Source organism: Procambarus clarkii, chromosome 19 (genome assembly GCF_040958095.1).
Source record: "Procambarus clarkii isolate CNS0578487 chromosome 19, FALCON_Pclarkii_2.0, whole genome shotgun sequence".
Classification (NCBI taxonomy): Eukaryota; Metazoa; Arthropoda; class Malacostraca; order Decapoda; family Cambaridae; genus Procambarus; species Procambarus clarkii.
The window spans coordinates 35,125,043-35,145,359 of record NC_091168.1 but is presented as its reverse complement, the minus strand read 5'-3'; the positions used below and the strand labels follow the sequence as shown (position 1 = coordinate 35,145,359).

At 41.8% G+C, this 20,317-nt stretch overlaps 1 protein-coding gene across 1 annotated transcript; it reads left to right on the top strand.

The window, feature by feature from the left end:
- The first annotated feature begins 1,440 nt into the window (after positions 1–1,440).
- Positions 1,441–20,260, top strand: LOC138366272 (tubulin--tyrosine ligase-like protein 12). Its single transcript, XM_069327279.1, has 8 exons — positions 1,441–1,581; positions 4,219–4,480; positions 6,802–6,932; positions 8,500–8,687; positions 14,558–14,709; positions 17,217–17,369; positions 17,791–17,981; positions 19,522–20,260. Exons 2-8 carry the CDS (start codon positions 4,361–4,363, stop codon positions 19,742–19,744), a joined length of 1,158 nt encoding a protein of 385 aa, XP_069183380.1. The 5' UTR covers positions 1,441–1,581; positions 4,219–4,360; the 3' UTR covers positions 19,745–20,260.
- The last annotated feature ends 57 nt before the right edge of the window (positions 20,261–20,317 follow it).

Below are 20,317 nucleotides of genomic sequence, written 5' to 3'. Positions count from 1 at the left end.
ACTCCGGTGGATAGAGGAATACCTAAGCAACAGGAGACAACGAGTCTGTGTGAGGGGTGAGGCCTCAGATTGGCGAGACGTCACAAGTGGAGTCCCGCAGGGGTCAGTCCTTGGACCTATACTGTTTCTGGTATATGTAAATGATCTCCCAGAGGGTATAGATTCGTTCCTCTCAATGTTTGCCGACGATGCAAAAATTATGAGGAGGATTGAAACAGAGGATGATAGTAGGAGGCTACAAGATGACCTGGATAGACTGAGTGAATGGTCCAACAAATGGCTGTTGAAGTTCAACCCGAGTAAATGCAAAGTAATGAAACTAGGCAGTGGAAACAGGAGGCCAGGCACAGGATACAGAATAGGAGATGAAGTACTTAATGAAACAGACAGAGAGAAAGATCTAGGAGTTGATATCACACCAAACCTGTCTCCTGAAGCCCACATAAAGAGAATAACGTCTGCGGCATATGCGAGGCTGGCTAACATCAGAACGGCGTTCAGGAACCTGTGTAAGGAATCATTCAGAATCTTGTACACCACATATGTAAGACCAATCCTGGAGTATGCGGCCCCAGCATGGAGCCCGTACCTTGTCAAGCACAAGACGAAGCTGGAAAAAGTCCAAAGGTATGCTACTAGACTAGTCCCAGAACTAAGAGGCATGAGTTATGAGGAAAGGCTGCGGGAAATGCACCTCACGACACTGGAAGACAGAAGAGTAAGGTGGGACATGATCACAACCTACAAAATCCTCAGGGGAATCGACCGGGTAAACAAGGATGAACTATTCAACACTGGTGGGACGCGAACAAGGGGACACAGGTGGAAGCTGAGTACCCAAATGAGCCACAGAGACGTTAGAAAGAACTTTTTCAGTGTCAGAGTAGTTAGTAAATGGAATGCATTAGGAAGTGATGTGGTGGAGGCTGACTCCATACACAGTTTCAAATGTAGATATGATAGAGCCCAATAGGCTCAGGAATCTGTACACCAGTTGATTGACGGTTGAGAGGCGGGACCAAAGAGCCAGAGCTCAACCCCCGCAAGCACAATTAGGTGAGTACAATTAGGTGAGTACACACACACACACACACACACACACACACACACACACACACACACACACACACACACACACACACACACACACACACACACACACACACACACACACACACACACACACATGTGCTTACAACCACACGAACAACTACAAAAATAAGGAACGAATCATTAAACTTGAACAAGCAACATTCAATTCTGGCGCGTCAGGCCACATGGTGACTATAATACACAACTGACGTGCCTGTTAATTACCCAACTATAACATATGCCACTGTACCAATACAAAATATTATAATTATAGAATTATTATTATTATTATTATTATACACATATATATATTTACATAAATATATATGGCAGGAAAGATGGGTGGACAGGTCGCTCCACAATATTGGCCCTCACACCATCGACTTCTTTACGCCCTCCTGTTTTCGCCTTATTTCCTTATCTAAAGTAGTTTATTCCCGAGTAGAAGGATGTATTTTTAACGTTCTACATTCAGCAGCAACATACAGAGTAAGAAATGTTTGATTTCTTATTTATTTAATGGAATTCTAAGAGTTTTTTGGGGTTCCGTAGCAAGCCCCAGGGAGTGTCCGGCGGTACACGGTACTGTGGCTCCTGCAGCAGGTACACGGTACAGTAACCCCTGCAGCAGGTACACGGTACTGTGGCTCCTGCAGCAGGTACACGGTACTGTGGCTCCTGCAGCAGGTACACGGTACTGTGGCTCCTGCAGCAGGTACACGGTACTGTGGCTCCTGCAGCAGGTACACGGTACTGTGGCTCCTGCAGCAGGTACACGGTACTGTGGCTCCTGCAGCAGGTACACGGTACTGTGGCTCCTGCAGCAGGTACACGGTACTGTGGCTCCTGCAGCAGGTACACGGTACTGTGGCCCCTGCAGCAGGTACACGGTACTGTGGCCCCTGCAGCAGGTACACGGTACTGTGGTCCCTGCAGCAGGTACACGGTACTGTGGTCCCTGCAGCAAGTACACGGTACTGTGGCTCCTGCAGCAGGTACACGGTACTGTGGTCCCTGCAGCAGGTACACGGTACTGTGGTCCCTGCAGCAAGTACACGGTACTGTGGTCCCTGCAGCAAGTACACAGTACTGTGGCTCCTGCAGCAAGTACACGGTACTGTGGTCCCTGCAGCAGGTACACGGTACTGTGGCTCTTTCAGCAGGTACACGGTACAGTAACCCCTGCAGCAGGTACACGGTACAGTAACCCCTGCAGCAGGTACACGGTACAGTAATCCCTGCAGCAGGTGCATATATATATATATATATATATATATATATATATATATATATATATATATATATATATATATATATATATATATATATATATATATATGTCGTACCTAATAGCCAGAACACACTTCTCAGCCTACTATGCAAGGCCCAATTTGCCTAATAAGCCAAGTTTTCATAAATTATTTGTTTTTCGACTACCTAACCTAACCTAACTTTTTCGGCTACCTAACCTAGCCTAACCTATAAAGATAGGTTAGGTTAGGTTAGGTAGGGTTGGTTAGGTTCGGTCATGTATCTACGTTAATTTTAACTCCAATAAAAAAAAATTGACCTCATACATAATGAAATGTGTAGCTTTATCATTTCATCAGAAAAAAATTAGAGAAAATATATTAATTCATGAAAACTTGGCTTATTAGGCAAATCGGGCCTTGCATAGTAGGCCGAGAAGTGCATTCTGGCTATTAGGTACGACATATATATATATATATATATATATATATATATATATATATATATATATATATATATATATATATATATAGTTTCTTTGAATATGACTGCATATTCTTTATTGATTATTTTCTTGTTTAGAGTTTCTATCTCTGACTAGGGCTCTTGTATCTTGGTTTAATTGAAAGAGGAGTTCTCCAGATGTCATCTTTGTACGAGGTGAAGAAAAATAAATAACTGTAGAATGTATTACTTATTATAAATTTACACAACGTTTCGAACCTACGTGGTTCATTCTCAAGTGAAGGGACAGTACAGGGCATATTGAATTTATACCATTAAGGAGGTTAGGTACACAAATACAAATTGGTGAAAAGTAAGGCGAAAAGCTGGTGAAGAGTACAGCGTAAAAGTGTGAAGAATCAGACAAAAAAGGGGACGAAGCAAATACAAAGATTAACCCCCTGCACTGCACACCTGTTTTTGGCAAAAAACTTCAATGTGCAATTGTTAAGGACATATTTTTGTTGTTTTTATAAATGTTCAGGTAAAGTTAATGTCAAAATGTTTCCAAACTAAACTATTTTCATTTCAAAACACAAAGAGTAATGAAAACATTAAAAACATTAAAATATAGCCTAATTAAATATAAAAACGGACAACTCTCAAAACAACATTTGTTGGCCGGCACAGTTGAGGGGTTAATGAGGTGAAGTGGGCGTGGCATGTTGAGCAGTGTCTTCTATGTTGACATCTTCACGTTCCGGTCGTGTTCTTACTCTCATGGTGGGTAGAGTGAATAGTTCTGTAATTTGGGTATTAATGGTGGGGTTCTTCTATTTTTATGTGGATTGGTTCAAGAATTTGTAATTTTCTGACATCTTGGGTTTTATCTATTATACCCGTGTTTTTATTCAAAATTTCTCTTGTTAGGGTCATGCCATGGGCTTGTCTCGGGATTTTTAGGTGCACCTCATTGAAGATGACAGGTCAAACGCCTCATCATCTTGGTCAACGTCATACCTATGTATTCAGATTGAAGGGGTACATCCTTTATGGTGGCAGGTGTAAACATATACTACGTTTGACTGCTGTAAAGGGTTCTCCATTAGCTTCGGGCTGATTTTAATGAGGAGGTCGGTAGTCTTCTTAGCTTAATAGATTATGGTTATGTCTATATTTTGGTTAGGAATTGTGCTTTTTACTCCTTTACGGATTATTTCTTTCAACATGCCACACGTGTGTGTATATACCTGTAATATAATATAATATAATATAATATAATATACAGTATAATATACATAATATAATATAATTTCTCCAGAATATTAAATATTTTAATTTCACTTAAAAATTACATTAAGTAAACAAGGCTGAGCCATCTTCCTCTAAATAAACTGTAATTATTAGTCTCATAGAATTCTCTATCCACAGATTTTAAGGAAGCACACATCTCAGGACTGTGGCATGCACGAGTGGCACTTTAGTCTTTAGTGTAACGGTGTCGGAGAAAGAAGTCCTTTTTATCTACTAAAAAACAACTCGTTTTGGATATTAAGTATATCTTGCCGTGAGTATGATGGATGAATATAATGGGCTTGAGAAAACATTTGTTGAACACCACAAGATTCAGTTGGAGTCGTCAGCTGTTCCCCGATATTTCTGGCCCACTGTCTTAAGAAAGCTCCAGGGACAAGTGAGTCAATTTTATGTATTGTACATACAATACGGTAAAATATTTTAATTTATAGCTTACAATGTAATTTTTTAATAAATTCTAGATCATTATCATCACTTTACTACCTTTGCTTACTTTGCTGGGTTTCCAGGCGTCCCTGTTTCCAGGTTTGAATTTTTTCTCATCTTTCTTATGCGGTCTTTCTTTCTTTCTTTTTTTCGATGCGGTCCTATACTTTCTGCGGAAAGATTTATTTATTTATTTATTTATTTATATACAAGAAGGTACATTAGGTTTGTGAGAATACATAGCATAGTATTTACAATCTTGTAAAGCCACTAGTACGCGCAGCGTTTTGGGCAGAATGTGATCATTTTTTCCTTTTTTCTTTCTCTTTTTTTTCCAGGTAAATTCTTGAGTTTTTTTTTTTTTCACTTTTTCTTTATCTTGGTTTTGAGAATTTGTCCCAGATCCTTAAAGCCACTTCTGGGGCTTGTTTTGGGTGTCACTGATGCTTATATCTGTGCCCAGGTGTCTCGTCTCTTCCTTGGAGGGTACCTAGTTCACACTTTGTGGGCCTCGCTTCTCTGGGGTGTGTCCATCCTTCCCTGGTGTGTCTGGGTTTTTCCTGTTTTATACTTGGAGTGTCCATCATCTTTTCAACCTCTTCTGCCCTTTGCCAGTTCTGGGTCCTGGTGGTCATTTCCATGTTTTTCATTGTTTGGAGAGGAATGATGGCCAAATTTTACTTTCTGCCCTTTCTTTGTCTTTTCCTCTCCAGTGTGGATTTTCTGTGCTGGTGCCTTTTGGGTTTGCCCCAGATTTCAGCTGTTATGCCTTTGGAATGGGACCCAGCTCCTTCCGCTGTGGACTTCATGCATTTAGTTAGAGGAGAATTGTTCTTGCAGGGGTCTTATGACCTTGGAGCTGTATGCCATGTGATTGCCTTGCTTGGGACTAGTGTTCCTTGTTTTGGTAGTTGGTCATTACCTTGTGAAGTGTTTCCCCTGCCTCTGTTTTTCTCTTGCTAATATTTCTTTCAGACACTGTACCTCCTGCTTTTCGTCAGGTAAGCATTGTGCTTTGCCTTCGGTGAGTGGCCTAGAGGGTTGGTTCCTCCCTCCGGCTTCTTTTTGTGGATTCACTCTGTTGCTGCCGCCCAGCTTGGCAGCATCTTATGCTCTGGACTGTTCCCCATTTTCTTAATTTTACTGTGGGGAGTTGAGTAGGAGTAGCTCTGTAATAAATAGCATTAAAAGTGTTGAATTGCACATTTCTGATCAGGACGACATTTACTCCCATTTCCTCCCTTTGGGGGTACCTTCTTTCTCAATCATGCTTGGGTTGCCTGGACCTTATGTGAAGCTTGCCGGCTCCAATGACCATGTGGTGTGTCCCGATTGTCTTCTGGTGGTTGTTGGGTAACAGTTGTTACAGTGTATAGTTTGCAATTTTAATCTGTTTAGTGTCATAGCAAGCAGTATTCCTTGATGGTGAGACTGAGCTCTCCTCGAAACAGCTCTTTGTGCCTAGAGTTTACAAGAAGGGCATTTGAAAAGATTCTTGTTGAGGACCTTGTGTGTGGACAGTGTCCAGAGTAGACTCTGGCTAGGCAGGGAGCAACCTGAAGGCTTGCTCTGACAGGATCATGGCTAAGGAAAGCAACAAGGGTCTGCTCAGAAGGTGCCATGGCTCAGGCCAGGGCTAGAGGTAGCAACCAAAGGCCCACTCAGAAAGGGTCATGGCTTGGGCTCTGGCTAGGATAAGCAACCTTCTGAGCCCACTCAGAAATGGTAGTGACTTGATCAAGGGTTAGGGGAAGCAGCCGACAGTCCGCTCGGCAAAAGAGGTTGTGGTTCCAGCTCAGGCTAGAGAAACCAACTGAAGGCCTGCACAGAATAAGTTGTTTTAACTCTCTTTATGCTTAATAATTTTGGTATAGTAAAAGGCACTAGCAGTTGCTTGAATATCATAACCAAACCCACATGAGCTCTCCCTGAATGTTGTCATTGTGATCGAGTCTTAATAAATGAGGTCCTCCAAGTGGCAGGAACCAAAATAAATGAGGGTGAATCTACGTTAACCATTCTGCTTTGTATGTGGGGAAAGGGTATTTTTGGCCATTACTGTTCTATTATTTAATGAAACTCAAGTGTGTATAATATTTGCCCAAATCACTGACTTAAGTACTGTACTGTACAGTATATAGAATTCAGAAACAAATACAGTATATAGATGATGGTATTGTACATTTGTACATGTGCTTGGGCATCAGTTAAAAGTGAATAATGGACAATATATAATGTCGGTGTTACATCATCGTAAATTATACTTTGCAGGTGTATGATGCGGGTGAATATTTCCAGTTGTGCCAGTTAACGTATGCTGATGGTGAAAATGATACAGAAGATCCCTTATGGCAAGTCATTGTAACTAAACCAGAAGGAATCAAGGCCACTGATCCAGAAAAGTAGGTTCATTTCATGCACATTAAAGTGATTTACAGTACTATATCATTTTTTCTTTTAATTTAGTAACTAATTTAGTAAGAATTATGAAAATGCTACAAGTCAGCAAAGTGAATTAGAATGTTAAAATTAGCATGGAAAAATGTGGACAGGGGAACAAGAGATTAGAATTAGTTAAGAGGCTTTTGAATGTTTGATGTTTAGAATTTATGAAAGAATGCAGATGTGATGGGTTTTCCTTGTATGAGAAAAGAGCAAGACAATACTGTACCAGAAATTCCCTACATGGAATAGCACGAGGTATACTGTATGTGGAAATTAAGTTAAGTAGAAATAAAAAATGGGATGGATATATGTACAGTAGTTTTGTTAGATAACCCACTGCAGAAGACTAGTGGTTAAAAAAAAAAGTTGTGCCTGTATGTGCATTTATTTTGCATATACAGTACAGTACTGTAAATGCAAAAGTAAAGATGTGAGTGTAAAGCCTACAGAGGCCTTACTTTCCTTTGTGTTGTTAAAATTTGCAAGATAATTGAAAATATTGTATAAAACATCCATAACTGAGGAGCTTGTAAGTGGTGAACCCTATGGAATTCTAAGTGGAAGATATCCTAACAGCTACCTGAGGGTTAGACATCAATGCATCAATACATGGAATAAAGCAAGCAGGGTGCCTGAATTTGTAATAAGAAGCATCAGCAGTAGGTCATCCACGAGCTGTGACTCCCAAGGTGGACAGGCCACCGAACTTTCTACCACTCTTCCTCCTTCCCAATCCCATTTCCTGAATTTCCAATCATCATCCTTTTCCAAGCCCTTTGGACATGGAAGCCGAAGACCTGTGTCTGGCACTGGTGAAGCTCACTTGTACTGCGCTGTGCAGGTCTGGTTGCTCTGCTAGACAAAGGACATAGACTTGAGAGAAGATACAGGGAAATGTGATCTGCTATTGGGACATTTACGGCAAACACGGATCAAAGTATCTCGGTCTGCAAACACTAGAGTGACGCGGGACAAGGGGGGATATGATGGTAACTTTCACGGTAGGCTTGGGTTATAAACATGGGGATGTAAACAGGGATAGGAAGCTGTCACAACCAAACAGAACCCGAAACAATGGGTATAAACTGGAGAAGTTTCATTTTAGGAGGGATATAGGGAAGTACTGATTTGGAAACAGGGTTGTGGATGATTGGAGTGGTCTGCCTGCTAGCAGTGTTGCCAGTCAGTTTACAAGGCTTCAGGAATGGATTGAATAGGTATGTGCTTGAAAGGAGGTTGATTTAAATGGGACCCACATAGTATGTATTGACACAAGTGGCTAAGGCAGGTTACAAAGTTTGTAATATTTACTTCTATAGATTTGTAGAAAACATGTATAATTTCAATGTGATAAAAACAAAAATTTGTATTGCTTAGTTGTCTACCTAATTTGATTATTTAATATGTTCCTGTTTGATATTTTTCATTGTTTGTATATTGTAATTTATCAGTCAATATTTATAGTATATCTGTTTAATTAGCCAGTTTTTCACAAATGAATGAATTTAGTTTTTGTTTTTCCAGTATATTCCTTATCGACCATGCTTGGACGTATAGAGCTAATGAAGCCAGGCAGTATTTGACGGATGTTCCTGGTCTACTGGAGAGAATGGTGGCCCTCATGGACATTCCACGTGAAGATAATGATCGAGAGCAGTTTATAGAAAAGGTTCTTCAAGATATGTGGAAGTTTAATGGAACATATAGCCTTGGTGAGTGAGGTCATATTTATTATATACTGGAATATTCTTCTTTTTACAGCTTGAGGTTATCTTGAGATGATTTCGGGGCTTAGTGTCCCCGCGGCCCAGTCCTTGACCAGGGCCTCCGCCCCCAGGAAGCAGCCCGTGACAGCTGACTAACTCCCAGGTACCTATTTACTGCTAGGTAACAGGGGCATCATGGGGAAAAAAAAACTCTACCCATTGTTTCTCGCCGGCGCCCGTGATCGAACCCGGGACCACAGGATCACGCGCCCAGTGTTCTGTCCACTCAGCCACCAGCTATCTACATGTAGTAGATGTAGCTATCTACATCCTGTGTGCATGTAGTATGTTTTGCAGAAATTTCTTGAATGGGTTCTTTGAGTTTGTTTTGTTTGTATAGTTGATTAGAAATGCCTATATCACGAGAGTGGATGGGAAAGGGGGCTTGTGAGGATTTAGGTTCACGGGGGCAGGAATGGGTTGAGTTGGTTTTGGGGTGCAGGTGTGGTTGGAGCAGCAATACCCACCCAATTGTGCTTTATGGAGTCGAGTTTCAGTCAGCTGGTAATTACCTAAGGTGTATAGGTTCGCAAGCATATTGGGCGCTGTCATGTCCAAATGTGATGCTGTGGATGGAGTCCTGTTTTCTCTACTTTACTAGAGCTTTCTACATTTTTAGCTCCACAACATTAACAAAATTCTTTCAAAGGTCTCAGTGGCTCATGTGGATACAGTACTTATTTTCCAACTGTGATTTCCTTGTTCATGTATAAACCGATTACAAATACAGTATTCTGTTTCTTGTCTATCCTCTCAGTATTCCCTGACAATTTTATTGCCGAAACGAATCTTTACCCATCTCGTTTGTATTCCAGTGATATAAGGTTTAATTTCTTCAGTCTTTCTTCATAACTCATCCCTCGTGGAGTCAGTTGGTCACTGATCCTTATTGTCACTGATCCTTATTGTTCATCCATATTCATCAATCCATATTCATCCTGCAATAATTGGAAACCTGGTTATAAGGTGATTGGCAGATTGTGGTCTAAGAAATATTTGGTAGGCTTGAGATAAGTTGGTGGAACTTCTATGCCTGCTAACAAGAGTTTTCTGTGGGTGAGCCCCGTCGGCTCCCTGAAGCTATTGAACTGATATTAGCTAATATTAGTACGAGTTTTCAGTCATATGGAGTCGTTATGCATACCAAGGACCTCTAGCCCCAGAACATGGTCCCCTCAGAGAGGCAAAGGGAGCAATGGACTATGAAACTCACATGTATAAAAGTATTCATGTCTGCCATCAACCGGGGTTGAGCACCCAGAAAAGTAGGTTGCTTCAAAACAGACCTTTCCTGGTAGAAATATTGCAACCTGAGGCCAAACAAGGCTAGAAACTCCCCCAAGAGGGAGAGGGGGGGTTCCAGCCCACCGAGCCAGACTGTCAGTTTGTCGGCTGAAGCTAAACAGGATGGAAATCTGCTCTGGTCTCGGTTGCCTGATTGGCTTCACCCTGCTGGTGTTCCTGCTGTGCGTTGGGGATGGCCAGGAGTTCGTACCAAAGGGCTGCATGTGCTTCGGGCACCCTTCTCTAAAATGCCCTGTGAGTACACCCCTTGGGGTTCAGAGCCATCTTCTCTGAGTTCTTCGCGTCCCCATTCCCTTCGGAGTAGTGGCTGCTTGGCCACCTGCTTCGCCCTTGGAGTCAGCTTGGGTCTCAGTACTTTTGTTTGGCCCTAGGTATGGAGTGGTTTATTGCTGGTTGGGGCACACGGTGCTGCCAAGCTTGCATTATCGCAGTGGCCGTGCCTCTTTCTGGTCCCCTGGGTTGTGGTGCTTCCTCGGGGGTTCTCTTTCCCGCTTTTAGTATGCTTTGCCCATTGGGAGGCTGCCAAGGTCCTTATTTGCTGATAACTAGGTGCAGTAGGGCAGTCCTCCTCTGGGCCTTCGAGGTTCCTTACTTCACGGGCCAGATTGCCCAGATACATACTGGGTTATAACCGGTTTTGGCGGCACCAGTGCTTGGGCTTTCCATAGGATTACTTTTCCCTATGGGGCCTGGAAAACTCCGTCAGGGCCTAGTTGACTGATGGATGTGTCTTCTGAGTTTCTTCTCGCCTTGTGCGAGTTTGAGGGTTGTTCGTTGCCCCCGTCTCAGGGTGACGATCACCTGTTTTGCCTCAGGTATGCCCCTTGTTGAGTCAACAACACCTTTGACCCGGAGTCTTGCGAGACTTATTCACAGTGCGCACTCCAATTTACCCATTCTGCTACGGCTGAGGTTAGGGGTCAAGCGGCTCGTGAGTTGCATGAGCTAGGTTTAGGTTACTGCAGCGCGCTCAGTTGGTCGCCTGCTGGAATGCCTGTCACGGTTCATTCCCTGTCCACGGAATGGACGGCCGACGCTGACTCCCTCAGTTGGCTCTGCCAGATGTTCGGGTCCCCGGAGGTGGACCTCTTCGCATCGGCGTGGTCTAGGCGTCTCTCAGTCTATGTGACAGCCTTCCCCAATGGCGAAACCTTCATGGTAGACGCTTTTCGGCAAGACTGGTCGAGGTGAGGTTATCTGTACCTCTTCCCTCCGTCTCAGGTGTTGCTTCGGGTTCTGTCTCAACTCGAGTCCTATTGGAGGAAGGTTCTCTTTCTGGCCCCATGGTGGCTGGCCCAAGCCTTGGTTTCAGGCACTGCTTGCTTGGTGTCCAAACCCGGTGCATTTTCCAAGGCTCCGCCTCATTCAGCAGATCTGGCCAGTGAGGTACCTTGCTGGTTCGCTCTACTCTTCCGCACTTTGCGTCTAGAGTTTCTCACATAGGTGTATCACCATCTGTAAGGAGACCAGATGGCTTCTCTCATTGTGTCGGACCTGCAGTCCTCTTGGCGACAGATTGAAGTCTCTTGACGGTCTTTGCACCATTTCCTTTCCCTGTATAGATTGTCTTCGGTCTTGGAGTGTGTTTTGTGTACTTTTCTTTCTTGGCTCTTTCAAAACAGGCATCTTATGCCGAATACTGACTCCTTGTATAGTGTGGCGCTGGCGGAGCCACTCCAGCTAGCGTTTGGGGTGGATGTCACTTCGGCTCTGTTTCACAAGCCTTCTCATGCCTTTTTCCACCTCTGACCTGCTCATGCGTCACACCTGGTCAAAGACCAGGTACTCTCCTTTCTTTCTTCTCCTCGGTTTGTGATGGCCCCTTTGGTCCAAGATTGTTTCCAGAAAGCTTTGTTCTTGTTGGCTTTGGCCTCTGGGGGGCGGATCAGGGAGCTTCAAGCTCTCCTCCGGCGCAGAGGCTTTTGCTCTTTTGGTTCGGGTTGTTGGAAATTATCCAACACTTATACATCATTATTGTATTAACCATAGTAATTACTAACCCTACTAATTTGTAGAATTAATCCAATTAATGTTTTCTATTGTGAGGCAGTATTCTGCCAGATCCTTCCTAGTCACCATGCTGCAGTAAGGAATGTCAGGTTGAAACATGAAATCTCTCCACATTTAGTTGAATCTAAACAGAGTCCAGTTAATTACTTTCCTTTACTAAGGATAATCGTTCATTTAGTTACTTTCCTTTATTAAGGATAATCTTTCATTTAGTTACTTTATTTATATAGCATACTAGCTGTACCCGGCCACGCGTTACTGAGCCACAGCAACCTTTCCCTGTCTCCCAGTCCTCCCCACCATTTCCCCCTCCTCAGTCTCCTCGTCCTCCCAACCATTCCTCACTCCCCTGTCCCTTTGTCCTCCTCACTATCCCCCACTCCCGTGTCCTCTTGTCCTTCCCACCATTCTCCATTCCCCTTTCTCCTCGTCCCCACTATTCCCAAATCCCCTGTCCCCTCGTCCTCCCCGTCTCCTTGTACCCCCCCCCCCTCCATTCCCCACTCCCATCCCCTCGTCCTTTCCACCATTCCCCACTCCCACATCTGATGATCAAATGATCTGATGTTCCTATCAGAAAATTGGGAACATCAAATGATCTGGGGTTAGATTCACAAAGAAGTTACGCAAACTCTTGTGAACCTGTACATCTTTTCTCAATCTTTGGCGGCTTTGTTTACAAATATTAAACAGTTAATGAGCTCCGAAGCACCAGGAGGCTGTTTATAACAATAACAACAGTTGATTAGCAAGTTTTCATGCTTGTAAACTGTTTAATAAATGTAACCAAAGCCATCAAAGATTGAGGAAAGATGTACACGTTCGTAAGTACTTGCGTAACTGCTTCGTGAATCTGGCCCCAGATGTTCCCATCGCTGAAATATAAGAAAAACAGTTAAAAAAAAACCAGCGTTGAATGTAATGAAACGGCATTTTCTGGGCGAGACCCGGAGGCTCCCCGGAGCTTTACCAGGCTGATATGCTAATGTCAGACTTTGGCATCAGTCATGTGTATGGAATTCTAGGGCCTACCGGGGACCACGAGCCAGAACCTGGCCCCCTCAGAGAGGCAAGGGGAGCAATGGCCTATAGAAACCCCTGTGTGGTTGGAAGCATTCTATGTCTGCCATCGACCGGGTCAAGTATCCAGAAAGGTAAGCATTCCAAAACAAACCCCTATTCTGGTTAAAATTGCTACCAAAAGCCGAACTAGTGGATAGAACTCCCAACAGAAAACAAGCAAACTAGTATGACGTCACACGTCACCGCGCCGCTGTCTGCGCAGCTCCCCCCTCCCCAGGAGGGAGAAGGGAGAGTCCCAGACCTCTCACGCCAGCTATCCACCCATCAGTTCTTCGGCTGATGCTATAGGCACCGGTTGTGTGCTCCGGCTCCAATAGTTGTTTCAACACTGTTCCTAGAGTGTGGTGTCTGTTTTCTAGGTGGTGCGTGAGCCGGGAGTGAGTCTCCAGTATTCTAGGGTTCCCCCTAGATGCGCCTAGGGTTCCCTGCCCTAGGTGCCCTGTAAGTACTGCCCTTGGGGCTTGGGGCCATCTTCCACAAGTTCCTTGGGTTCTGCCCCTGCTAGGCTGTTTCCTGCTTGTTTTTCAGCCACTCTTTGTGTGCTCGGGTGTTCTGTCTCTCATGTTCGCCTTTGGGTAAGGGGCAGTTTTGCACTGGTGGGACATAGGGTGCTGCGCAGCCTGTTTTCACCTATATATCTCTTATACCCATCTATATAAAAAAGTATCAAAGTATCAAATGATATTATACCAGTACTGATAAAATAGGCCTATACGACCAATACTGATACCAGTTCATTGGTACACCTCATGTCCAGATTTTGGAAGTTTGTATAGAGTATTGTATTTAGATGCCTGACATTCGGGACAAGCACATGTGCCATGATGTTGAATGTCTAATCCAATATTTAGGCCATTTTACAAAATTCTTAATTAGAATCAGGGTAATGTCAGAATTTTCTTTGATTGAATTATATGTTCACAAAACTACTGTTTGAATTACTCATTCTCCACCATTCAAGCAAGTGGTGACTGGTTTGCTGGTGTAGTTGTTGATCTGTCATGAAGTACTCTATGAAAGATTCTAAGTTAATTAGACTAAAAGACTTTTGAAATGTCTGTCAGAAATTCTGTATTCTTTAGATTTTGAAATATCTTAGGGAAGACAATAGCTTTAGAAGGGTCCAGGACGAACCGAAACTTTGGTGTTTCTTCACTTTCTGATGTGTGGTTTGGTCATATCATCAGCCACGTTACTGTGACTCATCGTCTGCTCTGCTTTCTTAAGGACAAGGAGTTTTTAGAATTGGCATCAAAATAATCGTATTGTTATACAGAAAACAAATTTTCTTGTATGCTGAAAATACTTATCTATTTTATACTTTTGCCATTCTTTTCTTTCTTTTCAAAACTTAGCACTTAATTTTTTCTAATGTACAGTACAGTTAATAAAATGGTAATTTATAATATTTATTTCAGTTGGAAAAACAGCAGAAGAACGTCTTCCAGTTTGGTACATTATGGATGAATTTGGGTCACGGATTCAGCACTGTGGTGAACCCAATTTTCGTGTAATACCTTTCTTTTACACCCCTCACCAGTGCTGCTACTCTTTGTTGTTCCCTATTCAGGTAAGACCTTACTTTGAGTAAGATTTGGCTTGTATACACTACATAGTCATAATCTGACCTATCAGATTTTGATTCGAGGATATTATATGCAACATGTATTAAAGGCAACAAACTAAATGGAGAATGGGGTGTTTGACTGACATGTAATTTTAAAACTATGAAGATTGTCGTAAGAAATGTTAGTATTGCTCATTTGTATGTCGATCAGCAGTAACAGTCAGTAGAAACACTGGCAATTATTAACAACAATAGCATCAAACGGTAGAATTAGCATCAAATTAGTATGAACAGCAGCTAGCAGGGATAACAGAAGCCAGCAGAAGTACCTGCTCCTAGTAATGGCAACAAGTAACAACGTAGCACAAAAGGTAGCAGCTAGCAGGGATAACAGAAGCCAGCAGAAGTACCTGCTCCTAGTAATGGCAACAAGTAACAATGTAGCACAAAAGGTAGCAGCTAGCAGCAATAACAGAAGCCAGCAGAAGTACCTGCTCCTAGTAATGGCAACAAGTAACAATGTAGCACAAAAGGTAGCAGCTAGCAGGGATAACAGAAGCCAGCAGAAGTACCTGCTCCTAGTAATGGCAACAAGTAACAATGTAGCACAAAAGGTAGCAGCTAGCAGGGATAACAGAAGCCAGCAGAAGTACCTGCTCCTAGTAATGGCAACAAGTAACAATGTAGCACAAAAGGTAGCAGCTAGCAGCAATAACAGAAGCCAGCAGAAGTACCTGCTCCTAGTAATGGCAACAAGTAACAACGTAGCACAAAAGGTAGCAGCTAGCAGCAATAACAGAAGCCAGCAGAAGTACCTGCTCCTAGTAATGGCAACAAGTAACAACGTAGCACAAAAGGCAGCAATACTAAGCTGCATCAACAGCACCACGTTATAGCAACGTGAGTAATTCAACACAGTTATCAACAACAGCCTCATCAATATAAACAGCAGCCATAAAAATAATCAGCAGCAATTGGTTGGACACTGTCATCAGTCTCCATATATTGGAGGAAAAAAAAAAAAAAAAAGAACTAGCATCTTTGCCAGTTCACAGAAGAAAACCCCCAAAATGCCAGAAACTCTTGAAATATGCTTGAAAATGTACTGAAACTTAAAAAGTACTGTATCTAGAATAAATATTATACATTAATTTTTTAGGAGGGGCAGGCCTTTGAGGCATAATCCTTGCCTAATAGGAACATGCACCCAGGATCTGGCTCTTCTGATAAGACAAGGGACATTTAGGGATGAGAGATCAACCCAAAACCTAAAAAAAAAAATGCATCAGAAAGCATGTGTAATAATACAATGGTTTTAAAAAATTAGATGTGCCTGACTGCTAATTGTGATGTATCCAACTGCAATTAGGTGGCAGGCCAGCTTGCCTGTGGCTCCAACCAGCCCCCACTCTCTCACTTTCCCGGTAACAGCATAGAGGGCCACAATTCCTTTGATGGGGCCCATCCTGGAACACTAGTTCCTTCTGGACCCATTGCTCTATGTTTCATGTCACCCATATTATGTGTGGCCAGCTTTGTAATTAGCTCCAACTGTGGAGGAGTTACCTATCTTTTGTATTCAAATTGAGTTTCCTCTTGTTGACCAGATGCCTGCTCTGCAGTGTTTGGGTTCCTCCTCTAGTAGCAGACTCCTCCTATATGACTGCATTTTTTTTTGGTAAAGCACAGAACTTAGTTCTCTGCTGTGAAGTCTATTAAAGTGAAGGCATGCAGAAGTTAGGAGTGTTGTGCTGCAGTTGTGCCTACTGCAGCACTGAGAATACTGAGAATAACTGAGAATAACGCATATTCTCAGTTACCATAAATTTGGCTTGCTACTCAATATGCTGAAATCCCAGATGAAGATTTTGCAGGTCCTTGCAAAGTTTGGCTTAACTTGAAACACCAAGGAGGCTACCATCTGTATGCTACCATGGTTATATAAAAACTATTGTTTGCATAAAACATCACCTTCCTTCCAGGTGAATAGAAGAACTATTGTTTGCAATTTAATTTCAGAGCAAGTTATTTGGAGATTCTTTCAAATACAATATACAATATGAAGTTTGAAAGCATTAGCTGTGAAATAATTAGATGATATTTCCATTGTCCTCATCATGCTTGACTTGAGAGAACCCATGCCATTGTGACAAAGATATTAATGTAAATGTTTCTAGTAACCTGATGAACAGACTCAATATATCATAATTTAATTAGAAACCTGAGGTTCGGGCGTAGTGTGCACTTTCGTATACTATAGTTCCATCGAATAGGACAAGTTTTTAGTGCACCACCAACCAAAAATATATTGTTTTGCAAATGTTTTTCTTCCCTACAAAACTGCTTGAAAATCACTTTTAATAAATATACAGTATGATAAAACATTAAATAATCTGATATTTTTTGCACAAAATATCCTTGCAAATTAGGTTCATCTTATACGTCAAAAATTGTATATTTTTAAATATATGTTCTTCCAGTGTAAATAGTGCCTACTTTATTTTTCCCAGGATGTAGAAGAGGGCGAGGAAGTAACTAGAAATTATGTGGAAACTCCGCCAGTTGATTCAGTGACCCGTGATGCCCAGATGCTTCCTTGGTTTCCTGTTGACCTCTCTTATGTTGATCATCGACAGACAGAGCCTCCAGAAGAATTTTTTCAGGTAATAAATTATCTTAATAAGTTATGTCCTTTTTTCAATAGATTTTCATTCTGTATCTTGAGAATGCCTTAATTTATTTAAATGAAATTTAAAGTATTTGCATATAAATAAGAGTTTGATTGCTTTTGAAATTGAATAGTGTTGCTCCATAGTAATTTAATTATCTGAGCTGCTTCACTATAAACAGTAACTCTCGTACGGGCTGATAGGCCTTCTGCTGTTTCATTTAATCTTATGATCTTAATTGCTCCCCAAGTGGTCAGATCTGCTTCTCAGATGGTACAAGCTACCAGAGAGGTACTGTACTTGTAACTGAGCCTAAGCCTACCAGTAATGATATTAAGTTTACATGTGTGTAAGTGTACAGTCATTGTCATTTACAGGTGTAAATATAATACTTAATTAACTAACTATGCTTCAGTCAGGCCGTATGAACGAAATTCTCCCAGACTGTGACACCGAGGCTACCGATCCACCATCTGACTATCCACTGCGTGTGTATGCCGAATATGAATTTGTTCGTGAATATTTAACTGATAAACGTTTTATTGTCGTGGACTCCAAAGAAGAAGCTGACATTTTATGGTTTATTGCACATTTCAAGGACTTCAGGTTAGTTTCTTAGTTAATTCACTATTGATATTGTGAAATGCTTGAAGTGACATACATTGCATATACTGTGTATACTTTTGTAATTCATCTGTATATTCTCTAAACAAATCTTTGCCACTCATCTGGATAACTCCTTAGCATTTTGTGCCACACATCTCTGTGACCTTCAAGGTAATTCTTCAAGATAAGCACTTTAGCCTGGTACCACATATTTGAGAGACTATTGCTTTGACACCTCTGACTCAATAACATTATACTCCTTGTTCTTTGTGTTATATCAGAATACTCCTTGTTCTTTTTATATCCATTGGAAAAAAAAACCAGTATAGCCAAGCCGTAGGGAGATGCGCCAGGCCTCAGCCCCACCCTTGCCTACCTGGAGCCGACACACACTGCAAGACGAGGGGAGTTTGGAGATCAGATTTCAAACAAAATGAGATAAATCTCCACCAGAAAACCTAAGCCCAACAAAAGCAACTGCTTGAAGAAAATTAGATGCCTGAAGGTAGAGGAAAATGGTCATTGCTGTCAGGTAAACACCTTAACCATGATTTGCCTGTCTGCCACAAAGTTAAGTGGCGTTGACTATTTCTGGAACATTAGTTCTCTAGAGAGCCATTGTTTTGTTACTCCCTAACGTGTGTGTTTCGTGCCACCACATTGTGTGTGCCCTAGCCTTGTAGTTCACTCTGTGGGGGGCAGGATTTCTTTACTTAGTAGTTGGCTTGTATTTTTCCAGGCCAACTGGAGTTACCGGTTCTGAGGTGTTCTGGTTCACCCTTTATGAACTGTCTCTGCTTCAGTCACTTTACTTCCGGGTAATGTACAGGACTGATTCTTCCTTGCGAGACCTGCAGGTGCGTCTAGCCCTGCTGCTTGTGCACGTTGAGACATTGTTCTTTTGCTGAGGATGGGCTTGGGACAACAAACTTAACAACTTAATTAAGTGGTAAAGATAATCACTTAAACATTTAAGTGATTATCCTTGTCCATGGCAAACATCATTATACTTGTAATGATGTTTATACTCGTAAGCAGAGTTCTGAGTTTTTTCAGCCAAGATGCTGACCTCACACCTGGTGCACCTGTCTGTGACATTCCACAAGGCATGTTTCTTGCATCCACGTCGTGTTTATATTTTTCGATGAATTGTTTTAACTTATTCATCTATGTACTTGAAAAGTAGTAATAGGTGTGACCTACCTGAAACACCCATCCAGTCCATGAAATGTGGATGAATTAGAACATGGCAAGAAGTATCCTAAAGATGCAGGGATATAAGCCATAATTGAAGCAATACTACCTGGTGAACCATAGTTGTGGTTATCTTGGGGGTATGTTTGGCAGGAATGTGGTTGTTGACCTCCAACAAATCCAGAGTCATTGTACTCCTGGCTCAGCCCTTCACCCCTGGGAAGAGATGATACTGCTCTTAATTTCACATTGCTCTTGTAACTGGCTTTTTTAGCTTCTTTATAAACAAAATTGAAATTTACCTTCATGTTAATGCACTAGGATCTCATACATTTATTAATTGCAGGAGTCTTCGGGATAGACCTTCTTGTCGGATCAACCAGTATGCATGTGAGCACCTGATTACCGTCAAGGACCTGCTGGGTGTTGTGTGTCGGCGTGCTGTTGACCTCAGTAAGGAAGAAGGGGAGTGTGATACAGCTGGGCCATCTTGGTTACCTCTTACATATTGTCTCAAGAGGGAACTAGTCAAGTTTGTATCATTGTTTCAGAGAAGAGAAAAGAAGTAAGTACAGTGCTTAAATGATGAGTAGGATCTTGTATAGGAACTTGTGTAGGAACTTTTAAAGGAACTTGTGTAGTAACATCTATAGGAAATTTTTTCTCTCGTTTATGAATAAATTACAAACAGTACTTTCTTTTGTAGTATTCGTAGTATATGTTTTTGTGTCATTTGACTCAAAATTTCTTTTATATTGTTTATATTATATGGCAAAAGGAATATAGAGTTTTTATGTTTTGATAAAATTAGGTACATGTTTCATATATAAATTAATCTATTTTCAGGAAGTGCTAAAAAACTAAATATTCACGATGTGTCACTTCCTCTTGCAATTATACAGTATGTATATTGATGGGCCCCCACACAGCACTCCATGCATTGTAGTTTCAGCACATCTTATTAGACCCTTCATTAATATACCTTATGTATGTACAGTACTTTCTGAGTTTTTCACTTCACATAAATGTAAAATTTACTCATAAAAGAAAGTATTCTTTCTCTGGGGGGGATCTCTCTGTAACCCGCAGAGCTTAACTCTCAATCCGACAATCCTTAGTCCAACACGCCAGACCTCTTGAGA

Coding starts and splice junctions, on each gene's coding strand:
- LOC138366272 (XM_069327279.1), top strand. CDS start 4,361: ATGATGGATGAATATAATGGGCTTGAGAAAACATTTGTTGAACACCAC. Junction 4,481..6,801: donor TAAGAAAGCTCCAGGGACAA/GTGAGTCAATTT, acceptor TATACTTTGCAG/GTGTATGATGCGGGTGAATA. Junction 6,933..8,499: donor AAGGCCACTGATCCAGAAAA/GTAGGTTCATTT, acceptor TTGTTTTTCCAG/TATATTCCTTATCGACCATG.